Genomic DNA, 13,284 nt, shown 5'->3' with positions numbered 1-13,284 from the left:
CCCAACGAACTGGTGACTGTAGACAATTTAGTGTTTAGTCTTCGACCTACTTGTTTGTCCTACTCTCGTCCCGTCCATATGTATACATAAAATTGTTCGTCGTTAGATTGGTCGGTCTGGTCGTCTATTTAGATTGCTTTCTCTGAATAAGCCACAGAACAAGGTGGCCAGAAGATTTAAAGAAAAGAACCTCACATCGTGACGCTGGGACTAAGTCGAACTGACCTTCACTTGGTAGCGTGCAGAGACTCCGGGTTGATGAAGGATTGAATCTTCGAAGTTGGTGAAATATATACAAGCAGGTTTAATGGCACTTTGAGAAAACTTATTTACATGAAAAAGGGGTATATCAGCAAAATGGCAAGCGTTAAGAGTTCATAGCGAGAAGCGTCAGGATGAGCCGTTTACCCAGGGCTCAGAGCCTCATTTCGTGCTCTGCAACGTCCTTAAAACCCCCTATGTCCAGCCCCTCTCTGCCGATGTTGACCAACCAGTTCCAGGCACGCCCCTCAGATATCGGCATCCAATCGAACACATCACTGCACTGATGGTCTGATGCACTGACTGGTCCGGTATTGTTTCGTCGGGCGTGGTCACTTGTTGGCGGGTAGAGCTTGGGAACGGCGAGGAGGTAGATTTCTATTCTTCTGCAAAGATCCGATATGGTGGTTCCGGCAAGTGAATTTCCTTCTCAGAAACCCAAGTGTATGTGCGCGCCACGAATACTGCTCCCAGCATTGTCCCTTTCCGGTAATTGCAATTCTTTCCTGCATTTCCGGGAAATCCTCTAATAGCCGTATTCGTCATGCTCATTTGTTCTCCTGTAAGTCAGCGGACGTGTCATTCCGATCGTCTCCTTTGGACAATAGGCATTCCTCACTTGACAATAGCGCCTCTCGACGGGAAGGGTGCACAGTTGAACAAAAGCACTTCCGGCTTTTTCCCACAGGGCGACATTTCTTTGTATTTTTTTTTTTGAGGTTGCCTTGACAGGGCCAATTTGGCAGTTGCAGGGTCTCGACAAAGCAAAGCAGGCTCACACAAAAAGATTCATGGAAATAGGCTCACTTAGAGCCCTTGCACCAACAGCACATATCAACACCATGCCCACAGGCGGACAATAGGGCGCGCAAGCGCGGACCATGCACGGTCACAACACCACCAATACATTGACCAGGTTGGCAGCTACTACCCAAATGCACGCTTAAAGCAGAAAAAAATGCATTTATTTTAAAAACCAAGTTCGGCATTTTAACTAAGCTTCTATGCTCCACCTCGCTCGTTCATAGAGCGGAGCTGAACGTACGCTAGGAAGGCAACAACTTGCATAAATGTGCGCCTGGCTTGTAAGCATGTTGGAGTGTTAGAAGTATTTCGTTCATGGCTTCTAATAGACTGCAAGAAGTGGTGCGGTGGAATATACTATTCTTGTGATCGTTAACCAGAACCGTATTGGATTACGAACAGAAAGCGCTGTTATGATTGCACTGTGATCCACGGTCCCGGCTCATCGAACAATTTCGATGCCACCTGTTCATAGAAAAAGGTAACGGTTTTTTTTTAAGAGATACACGCTGAAGCTATGAACCATACAGCGGGCTATTTTGCATTACTATAGTGGGGACTGGAAGTCTGTACAATTCATTCCTATGCACAAACAGTAGGAAATATATTAAAAATGGAAAGCTATTTACCTTACACTTCTATGTGCACTATTGATGCTCGCTGTCGCACTGACTTTTTTAAGGGGAGAGCTTTAAGGCTAGAGCTTTAGTGTCCATATGTTGAAAAAAGTTGTCCGATGGCGTCGGCCGTTTGTGGCCCCTCGGCCTTCAAATATCAGGAGCATGCTTCTGGCAGGACGTAGTTGGCAGGGGACATGGCACTGATTGGTTGGAGGGTTGTGTGACGTCACGGAACCGATTGCATGTTTGAGTTGAAAGGACCTGCCAACTCGGACGGCTCATTTTAGGATGAGATGGAAACCGAACGCACCGGGACCCTTTGCACCCCCCGTTTTAAGCCTCGCAATAAATCACGGGCATATCTTTGGCAGAACGTAGTTGGCAGGGGACACGGTTGGAAATTGCCACAGAACTGTAGAAAATGAACATTAATTTTGGGTCATTTTGATACATAAGAGGTAACATAATCGTGGAGCATGTCGTAAAAGACTATATGCCGCTGAAATCGTCTAAATATCTTTTATGCAAACTTTGTACAGTTCTGATTTTATCCGTATCCACCTCAAAACTACCTCGAATGCTGATGCTGCAATAAAGGCAGACGGCTTTCTTTTTTTTTTCTTCAGCTCTCACCTCCGATAATTCAGGTATTCATACTTGTCTCAAAATGTGGCTTTTTCATTGGCTTATTCAAACGAGTGGACCTGCATTATCTCTGCCATTTTGAGGTCCAACTCCAACTATATCTATCCAACTATACTTAGGTGCAAAGATAGACATGGAAATAAGTACATAGTGTGTTACAGCTACTTTTTTGGCACAGAATTTGACTACGTGTGCCTTCTTGAAAAAAAAAAAAGAAAGAAGAAAACGCTAGCTTTTCATTCATGTCAATTGATTATGATAATGTTGAGGAATGCTCATCTTTATGACACATGGATAAATATGTATAGCGAAGTTCCATTTCTGTCCTGGACACATCATACAAGTGTTACCTCTTCAAACATTTAGCATTCCATTCATTAGATGCAGGGCAAAGGCGGACCTCTTTTTAAAGGAGAATAGTTTGCATTGTAAAACCACGCTGAAGCCCATCTTTTCGCATCAAAAAAGTTAAAGTAGTTAAAGTGCACGGTTCAAATGGGAACGCCCTCTCCAAGGGCGGCACATATAGATCTGCCCCTGATTCAGGGTTTCAAAAGCATTAATGCTTAATATAATACTCAAATTGGTTTGCAAGAAGCCTGTACCGACAACCAACTATAGCGAGAATGAATGAATAAATTAGGTTATAATTGTCATATGCAATCTGTTGCATGAAGTAGCTAAAGAAAAAAGGAAGGTCGCCTAAAACAGAATCGCACACATACACTATTGATCTCTAGCAAGTACTACAGTTTCTTTTTTCATGTTCTTTTTTTAATTCATAAAGCATACAATGATGTTTGTTACATGGTTACACTAGGAGGCCTCAAAGTAAGAACAGTCGTGGGGGGGCTCCTAACACTAAGAACGTGTATACCATTTAATGCAAGTTACAGCAAACAGTGATCACATAATACAAATACTAAAAATATTAAATTAGCAGTAGCAAGCAAGTGAATCAAACGAAGTGAATAAATAGTGCATTGATTAGCACAGTAGACATCGATCAATATATTCACGTAGCGTTGTTTAGTATACGAGTCCGAAATGAATGTAGAGCGCATGATGATTTACATTTTACGTGCAAAGTGTTCCACAACGATATGCCGGCAAATTTAGTGGTAAATTTGCCATAGTTTGTTCAAAATTTGGGGAGCAGGAAACTGTAGCGGTGAGAAAATCTGGTGTTATTTCTGTTATTTAATTCACCAATAGAAAAAGTTTCAGCCGGAATATTGTAAGTTGTTAATCGGTACATGATGAGCGAAAGCTTGAAAGAAAACTGTAGGCAGAAAGGCAAGATATCTAGCTGGCGGCAAAATGGGGCTGAAGGGGAGCGTAATGGGCTAAATGTCATTAACATAACTGCTTGGTTTCGAAGGCTCTGAGTGTGATCTAAATTAGTGAAATATATATTACCCCAGGAAAATAAGCAGTGCGAGAGGTGAATGTGTATATGAGTATAATACAGTAATACAGTAATATATATGGTGTTGAAAATAGTGACGTGTTTTGATAATTATACGAAGGCCAGGAAATCTTTTTTTAGCGAAATATGAGCATGGCAGATTAAATTTCATACTTTCATCTAGAACTACACCAAGAAAAGTGGACGTGTTCGAAGGCAGTAGGGAGTGCTCGTTGAGACGCCGCGATGTCGATGCGGGCAGCGCAATCCGAGGGGAATGAAAAAACGAACTTAGTTTTTGCAGGATTAATACGTATAAGGTTATTTTTTTACAAACAATATAATGTTATTGAGATCAACGTTAATACTTGCTGTAATATGGTAACAGTTTTTTCAGACGTGAAAATCGTGGTGTCCTCTGCGTAGAGAGTACAGTTAACATGATTCAACAAAGTTAGACAAATCATTAATATATATATATATATATATATATATATATATATATATATATATATATAATATATATATATATATATATATATATATATATATATATATATATATATATAAAGAAAAGTAAAAGACCCAGAATAGATCCTTGAGGGACTCCCATGGTTACAAACTTTGCAGATGACATGTTACTATTTACTTGAACGACATGCGATCGCTTAGAGAGATATAGCTCTGAAGATGTCTTAAAGGTGGACCACGAATTCCTAAGCATGATAATTTGTGCAGAAGGATGCAGTGGTTAATTGTAACAAAAGCTTTGGTTAGATCTATAAATACTTCTCCAACTATAAGGCCATCGTCAATGGCCTCTTTAATTTTGCCAGTGAAAGGCCAGAGAGCAAGTTCAGTGGAAAATTCTTGACGGAAACCAAATTTGTGAGGTGAAATGAGCTGAATTTTGAGAGGTGTGACGTGAGTCTTGTACAGGCCAGTGTTTCGATAATTTTGCTAAAAAATGGGAGAATGCAAATTGGACATAATCGCGGTCATCTTTTTTAAGCACAGGAATAATTTTGCCAACCTTTAGAAGATCAGGAAATACGCCAGAGCAAAAATTTTGTTAACCATAGTTTCTAATATAGGTGAAAGCTCTTGTGTCACAATTTTAAAACGATAAGAGAAGTCTAACCCTGGCCCCGTTGTTTTCGATGAAAAAAACCTGCAGATGTGGGACGCAAGTAAAAAGAAAATTCACAAAGAGGCAGGTTAGGCAACAATGGCAATGGCGAAGCAAAATTATCACTGAAGGCATTCGAAACTTTATTAGGGGCAGTGCATGTACAGTTGTCAGTTTTGATTTTATTTGGATGGGGGTCAGACCGCTTATTAAGAAATTCGTTAATGAGCTTCCTATGGCGCGTGTGTCATTAGTATCTCTCAATATTTGACTTTGATAGTATTCATGTTTAGCGCACTTTAGTATATCTGAAAGCGTGTTAGAATACCTGCGAAACTTATCTCGAATGGCATGCTTTAAATGACAACTTTTTTTGTGAAAATTATTTTTCGTTTTTATGGCTCGCAGTAAGTCTTTGGTCATCCAAGGATTTCGGGGGGAATTGGAAGGACGTTGAATGGCGACGTGACGTGTGCAGTAGCTAATGCAATCAGCTACTTTTGCTGAAAATAGACTGAACGCTTTGCTTAGACAGTTTTCAGCAGCAATAAAAGACCAATCAGCTGTGCGAATAATTTGTACTAATTTGTCTAACTCAAATACCGTTTTAGTCAATGATTTATGATTGCAATGCTGTGCAGACACCGATACACATAAAAATAGGGTAGTGATCTGTGATAGGGTACTCAATTACGCCAGCTGTATAACCTAAGGTAATGCTAGAGAGAATAGGGTCAATTAAATTGCTAGGATCGGAAGGGCTCACACTTTGTCGGGGACTCAATTAAGGATGCCAGACCACAACTGAGAAAACAACTAAGCGCCCATTTGCTTCTCTTACTAATTTGATCTCTTTTGCAATTTTGCTGAGTCGATCATCACTAATTATTTTCTTCTTTCTTTCGTATCTTTTCTTTATTTTCTTCTTTCTTCTCTTTCCTTCCTTTCCTCTTTTCTTCTTTCCTTTTTCTTCTTACGTAGCACTTTTTTTTTGTCTTCTGTTTTACTTATTTCTACCGAGGCTTCAAACGAACACCGGACTGTCATTTCTAACAAGCCTCTTCAAGCGCTTTCTCGTGAAGAAATACACAGATGCGGCGTGGAAGCCGAGTTGGAAACGACACTTCCTTTGCTTATGGTCTAAATTTTTACTTCTTGTGACCGCCTGCCGTTTGTGTGTAACATTTTACGTTCTTTTTACATATATTTCCGTGTGAGATAATTCACCTTAAGTGTTATCAACATCTCTTCGAGTGTTATTAATGGCCCTTAAGCTGATCCTTCGTATTAAAACTACATCAGCATATGATAACTTGAATCGGTCAAATTTAACTCAGAACCTGGAAATAAAGTCACTGATTGCGTGGAGGTCGTATAGGCTCGGGTTCATTGCCCACTAAGACAACTTGAATAGTTATTACAGCTATACTTCAATACGAGTCAGAATGAAATTTCTGTGCAAGCCCAATGAGGCTTTTGAAGGCCCGTAAGAGTAAGTTGGTTTCATCAGTGTGAAACAAACTTATTGATTGATTGACTGTCTCGGAGGACTGATACGAGTAATTAATTTTTTTTTTCTGGTTACCTCGTAGTATCATGCCGAACATTTTCATGCTGCCACTCACACCGAGGAATAAGAGTGCTGCTCATAAAATACCGTTCTCTCATTTTTCTTCAGAGGAATTTTCACTACTATTAAATTTTCAGTTCGTCACTTGATTAAATAAAAAAAAAAGCGACTACTAGAAAAGTAGACTTGGTGATGACATTGGCTACGAAGGAGCGAGAAACTGTCAAAAATGTAGGAATGAAATTTTACAACTGGCTTTTCTTTTTGAAAAAGCCATCGGAGAAGACCACGTTTGGTACGAATTCAGCCTCATGCAGTCGCTGTTATGAAGCTACATGCCATGTTTTTAGGGCTCTTGCAAACATGGATAGCCGTCTCGTAGACTGGGTCCATATTGTGGCTTAGCAACACCGTCTCAACGTGCGACTCGATCAGCTATAAAGACCAAACTGAATGATCTCGTCCGAGATGAAATCAGCTCAAGTCATCGCGTGCTCCTGAAAAATTCTGTACATGTGATTGTGTGTGCATGTGTGTGGTTGATTACGTTGATTAGCCATGGACATCTTTTCTATTCCACCCAAGGTAGCACTCGACAGCCCCCGAATTCAAGAGGTGTTTTTAATGTTCCCGCTTCTTGCATATAAAGGCGAGCGTCCCCTCGCGGCTCGCGCAGGAATCACCCCACGTTGGGCTCCCTTTTCCGTTTCCGCCAATGTTCTCAACTCGCGTGCGCACCGCTGGCGGCGCCCACGGCGGCGGCCGGAGAGAGGCGACTCGTGTCACTGAACGCGGCGCGGTCGCCGTCAGTGCGCGCGACGTTGTCGCCAGACCGGCAAGTTGTGATGCGCCGCACCTCATAGCGCGTGAACGCCACTGGAAGAGCATACCACCGAACGCTTGAAAATGGCCGATGACGAAGGACGTGTGAAGCTGAAGAAGGAGATCGGCCTCTTCAGCGGCGTCATGATCGTGGTCGGCACTATAATCGGCTCGGGCATTTTCGTCTCCCCGAAGGGAGTGTTCGAGCACGCCGGCTCCGTGGGCGCATCGCTCGTCATATGGGTTCTTTGCGGTCTCTTTTCCATGATCGGGGCCGTCTGCTACGCCGAGTTGGGCACTTCTATTCCCCGCTCAGGCGGCGATTACGCGTACGTGCTCGAGGCTTTCGGGCCCCTCACCGCATTTCTCAGGCTCTGGGTGACGGTGCTGGTGGTGCAGCCGGCCACATTGGCAGTCCTCAGCCTCACGTTTGCCACGTACATGGTGAAGCCCCTGTACCCGGACTGCGAACCGCCGGACCTGGCGCTCCGGCTAATGGCCATCGTCTGCCTTTGTAAGTATCGGTGTGCTTCGCGTGCCTTCAACGCAACCATGCTGCTTTCCACGTGCACGCGCTTGCCGGTAAAGCGCGCGTGAATTCGAATCCATTAGCGCCAACTTTAAGGCAATGTTCGCCGGATGTGGCGTCATCTTCGTTTTTCTTTCGGGCGAGGATTTCCTTGGAGAGAGGGTGGGAGGGGGAATGGAGTGTCGGCTGAGAGGAACGTGACAGGCATAGCCTCCCAGCTACAAACCTTTTTTGCTTCGCGGGCGAAGTCTTCGGCGGTTATAACTTATACGCGAAGCAGCATACCTTCGCGAAATGCGGCTTCCTCCGGTGTCGCTAATTAGGGCTCGTAGCAGTGTAGCGAATATGTATCGTTTGAAACTGTCACTTATAAAACCTTGGCGTCTGCATTGTGGCGTAACTTACCATAACAGTGGGAGTTACTTCTCAGGCATCGTTCAAGTGAATTGCGTGGGAAGTGTCGAAGCTTCTAATGAAAGACGATCAGGCTAATCTCATTTGCAGTGTGGGCAAGAGCTAATGCACGTCTGTTGTTCGAAGGATAAGCAAATGAGAGTAACTGGCAAAGACTGTCCACTGGCTCGTAAAGTGTACGCAGTAAGGAAAGGCAGCAACCTTCGAAACCGAAAAATCCACAGTGCCATGTTTTTAATTTAGGTGGTATACTGTAATCGGCATTGTAGCCAAAAGGAGACAAAATAAGAAAAAGAAAAGTCGTGCGAATATATAAAAGACGTCTCGTTTTGTGTATGAAGCCATAGGATTTTGATGTAGCTACAGGTTTCAACTCAAGTGTGTATATCTCTATGGATACAGATTACATAAACTTGCCTCGAGAGCGCTAACCAGTGCCTTCACTTACCACGTCTGAGCTTGTTAAAAAAAACAACAACGCTGTTAGTCAACAATAATGAGCTGGCTCGTATATCATCTGATTCTACTTATGGCGTCACGCTGGAAGCCTGTTAAATGTGGTGAACAGAAGCCGGAGATGGTAAGTTCGGTTACTCATGCTGAAGCAGGCTCAACCGTATTCTGCTCCACTGCTCATTTGGCAGTGGAGAAGTGTTTCAGTAACAAAAAAGTCCATATTTTTCAGCGCTCAACGCGTGCACTTAAAAATATGGAGGTTGCATGTAGAATTCTTTCCGACATCGGTGGTGCTCGGGCTACAGCAGAAGCAGCCAGCATTTGTAGGCGGTATTTTAATTAATATTGATCGTAAAACACGTTATAGCTATCTGGGGTGTCTTTAACACCGGACTTCGTTTTGCATTAATGGCGTTTTTTCTGACCTGCCAAAGCATGCTTCATCTCTATTGCCAACGCACCAGTTGATAACACCCAGTCGCTCATGGGCGTTTCCAGCTCAAGCTCGAGGTTGTTTTAAGCTACTGGTCGGATTATCATTGCAATTATTTTGCCTTCAGCGAAACTTGCTCGAAGACGAGCGCCAGGACTGGGGTGTGGGCACAGTCGCGATAAAGCTGTCAAACGCCGCCGGGTGTGCTGCGCAGTGTGCACATACGAGGGGCGGTTATCAATCGGCCCAGCCTAGCATGCTTCCCAACCACGTATACCTCTGTGTCCAAACTCGCAGTAATTCTCATACCATGAAAATCTAGGGAAAAAAAAATTGTGAAAGGGTTCCCGAACGTAATTTATTTCACATGTTCTATGACTGCCCCATAACAATCAACGTATCCGAAAATCCTTCCTCTGCAGGCTTGTAGTTTTCCGCTATTAAAAAAAAAAAAAACAAAAAAAAAAACAACAACACTCCACTTTCTTGTAGTAGTCTGGTTTGAAGCGTAGGACAAGGTTCAGGGGAATGTTCTTTTTTTTTTTTTTTTGGCACTATTTGGACGCTTAGACGATTTGTATCACAAAATATTCGTGAAGGAATATTCAACCGTTGCCTCACAATGAATTAAAAACGCATCCCATTGTTGTTGTTTTTTTATGGCAATCTTAATTAGTCGTTTGACTGCAGGACAAATTGCAGAAGCACAATTTTCCTGATCATTGGAAGCTTAGGCAGTTTGCATCAATACGTTAATAAAAAAATATCGTACAATATTCCACGTTTGCCTCACGACTAAGTCCGAAAAAGCAGCCCATTGATTTTTTGTGTCAGTTGTAACTATACTCGGTGGGAGCGCAGGAAAAACTATTATAGCAAATTCTTGCTACGCATTGGAAGCTTGCGCCATTTCCATCAACGTCTGCTTAACATTATCTTGCAGTATCCCACAGCTGCCTCACGATAAAAAGAGAAAGTTCCAGAAAGTTAGACTTGGCAGCATTTTGAACAAACGAAATGAAAACCCTATCATGTTGCTGCTCCGCGAGCGGGTAACGTTTTTCCGCTCTCGACAGTAAACGAATTTCGGTCTTGCGACCGCGTGTGTGCAGATCAACCGTTCCATATTGAATTCACCGTCATATAAATGCCGACCTAAAATCCAAGCCACAAGGTGAAAAATAAAGACAAAACAAAAAACAACAATGAAACCCGAAAGGCCGGCTGAAACAGCGCTAGCAGCGCTGCGTCTCATTTCAAGCATTTGTGGCATAAAGTGCGGACCGATCATTGAATACAGCACGGTCTGCAGCAATCTCTCAGTGCACCGATACGTGGGAATCTTTATTGCAGCTGCGCGTGGAGTAGAAGACGGAAGCATGCGCTGTCCTATATGATGGTCGTTGGTTTGAAGCTCGATCGCTGTGGCGTTACGACCTTTTCGGAATTCGAGCCGCAGAGCTTCGCCTCCTCCAACTTGGTAGTTGATATAGTCCCTTCTTGCCTTGCCCTTGTGTTTCTCCTCGCCAAATCTATATGACCTTCCTTACTTATCGAATAGAGCTCAGAATGTCATTGAAGGACTGTGATGATGGGACGACGAGGTCAGCTTAAAATTTCTCGCGTGGGCATACACGATGATCAGTAATAGCCACCACGGTCGCTGTCTTTGTTCGAGCGTTTACGTGGGCACCCGCGTTAATTTTTCTCTCTCCCGCACGATGTTTATCACCACTTCGTCTTCTCCTTTCCTGGCTGCGAAGTCTGCTTTAAGCCCGCTGTTTTTGACGGTTCGCATGCGTTTAGTATATATATTTTCCAGCAAGCGAGCCTGCGAAGCTTTTCAGACTTATGGTCGCCATCTCGAGTACTGGCTCTGCATACAGATGCCGCAGTCAGATAGCGCTCGTTGAACTGTATCTTATAAAGTTCTCGAAGGAACTTGCGTGGTTTTTAAGCAGCAATAAAAACAAAATACTGGCTCTTTTCAAGTGTTCAGGCTTCTAATGTACAGTGCAGAATCGCAGCGGCCGTATTTGGCTTTTTTTTAGTGGGATAAACCGCAGCTGGCGCGCAGGAACTATGTTTTAGCGACTTCTCTGCTTTGGCGACACAGTGCCCTAACGTGGGCTTCCAGCCACGTCGCCTCTGCCTAGATTGTTATGAATGGGCGTTGCGATTGGCTGCCTGGGAGAGAAAAGGAGTGCGTCCGCGGAGCTGGTGAAGCGGTGTAGACACGTTGAAAGATAATGAAAACGAAGTCTGCTACTCCACGTTTCCATCCTCCTGTGATTGGTGTGGCTTGAGGACTGAGCTTTACGAAGGCAAGGCCACATTTAAGACTTCACCATTTGAACATTGTGTGCGCTTCGCTTCAGAAAGTGCGGTACAAGGAATGCCTCAAGTGGGACACAAGCTAACAAGGTTGTCCCTCGACATCGGTCCTAAACGAGGTCCAGACGCTATGCTAAACGAGTCGAAAGACTCAAATGTCCTGTGCATTTTTGTCAGCGTTTGAAATGCAATAGTATGGGCACACCTCGAACAGTTTCTGTGTTATGCTGAAGCTGAAAAACACTGTTCCCTTACTCAGAGAGAGAGAGAGAGAAATAAATAAAGAAAGAAAGAAAGAAAGAAAGAAAGAAAGAAAGAAAGAAAGAAAGAAAGAAAGAAAGAAAGAAAGAAAGAAAGAAAGAAAGAAAGAAAGAAAGAAAGAAAGAAAGAAAGGAAAACGGTGCAGTAGGAGGGCAGTCGAGAGAGTATATATGCTGAGCAGAGAAATTAGGCGAATGTTTACACTGACATGCTTTGGCGAGCCGGTGTACCATTCAAAAGTGTGCGTGTTGGGCAACTCCGGTCTGAACGCCTGAAGCTATTTACAACTTCAGCTTCGTACTCTCAAGGTGATCATGACGCAAATAAGTGCGCTGACATAGGTAACTAAGCTATTAAGCTGTCAAACGGCAGTTAAGCTTCCAGTCAAGAATATTACTTCGCCACTTAAAGAACATTTGTAGTTGGACAAGAAAACCCCAAAGTGAGCTCATAAGCCCTTTTGCCTTTCAACGCCAATCGGTGCAGCAATTTGGACCACAATTGTTTTGCAATCACGAATGTCGCAGCGGCCTGGCGCTCACTAAAATATTTTCTGACAAATTGCCTTTTCTTCCTTTACCGCGATGAGCTTCTTGGAAGCTTACGCACTGGCTTGTGCATGATGCAAAACTAATAAAGTGTGGCGAGGCGTTTTCTTAAGTGATGCTTCTCGGGCTAGTCGGCTCATGGCTGCAAGGCGGTCAAACATTGCGAAACATTGTGATGCTTGCGCCAATTTCTGATCCTTCTGCGTGTTTTCGCGTCGAGAGCTACACGTTTTATAGTTATTAAGGTTAGATAATGACATGATTGTAGTTGGCTGCAGGTGGTGTTATCGAAATAAATATTTGACCCTCTGGTATCGGTTGTTCGGGGCATTCATCGGCATAGGCATGCGTGCCCATTCAAGCATAGGGCGGTGCGAGGATGCGCTCGAAGGCAGCGAAGTTATAAAAAGAAAATGCTACAATTCAGAAACACAGTTGAAATCTAAATGCGAGCACAATTTAACGCTATGTAAAGCGTGCTACCAGCGCCTTTACAGACAGCGCAGGGATTAGGTTCGCCTCACTATCTCTGGCGTACTCTACAAACGCCGTAAAAACTTGAACTGCACACGCCATAAACTAAACGATCCCGAGGTTATAATCCAGTGCAGTTCCGCCCCCTATGAAGAGGAGGAGGAATAGAACAATGTTATAGTCCCGTGTTTGGTTGCGAAACAAAAAGGAAAAGCTCGAGGTAGGTCATATAGCTGCGAGAACTGTTGAATGCAATTCACATAAATGCGTGTTAATTTATTGCGCAGTTAATTCTTCTTCAAGTCAGTCTGAGTGCTTTTCTTTGTTCCTATTTGAGAAATAAAAGGCGTCCGCGAAATCTTCCTTTTATTGTGGGTAACCACTCTGCCCTGCCCTCTTTCCCGCGAATTTTCTCGCACTCTTTGACTGTATTGACGCCAATTTCTACACCGGGAAATGCCAGCCCTAACCATTTGCGTCTTGTTGAAAGAAGCAGCTGCAACCTCGGCTAGAGCGCTGAGGCGAAGGTTTTTATTTCACTTAGAAGGTCGCAGTGATTGTTGGCAGAAATTTTTA

General features: G+C 43.4%; 1 protein-coding gene across 1 annotated transcript in view; it reads left to right on the top strand.

Annotated features, from left to right (window-relative positions):
* The first annotated feature begins 7,214 nt into the window (after positions 1-7,214).
* LOC146204002 (large neutral amino acids transporter small subunit 2-like) overlaps positions 7,215-13,284 on the top strand; it is an 83,778-nt gene continuing 77,708 nt past the window's right edge. Inside the window, exon 1 of the mRNA XM_084589034.1 lies at positions 7,215-7,773. Coding sequence (XP_084445160.1) covers positions 7,344-7,773 — 430 coding nt within the window. The 5' untranslated portion in view covers positions 7,215-7,343. The remainder of the gene's footprint in view (positions 7,774-13,284) is intronic.

The sequence above is a fragment of the Amblyomma maculatum genome, chromosome 1 (genome assembly GCF_055883805.1).
Source record: "Amblyomma maculatum isolate TAMU_Amacu chromosome 1, ASM5588380v1, whole genome shotgun sequence".
Lineage (NCBI taxonomy): Eukaryota > Metazoa > Arthropoda > Arachnida > Ixodida > Ixodidae > Amblyomma > Amblyomma maculatum.
The sequence above is the reverse complement of the archived record's forward strand: the minus strand, read 5'-3'. Positions and strand labels throughout refer to the sequence as shown.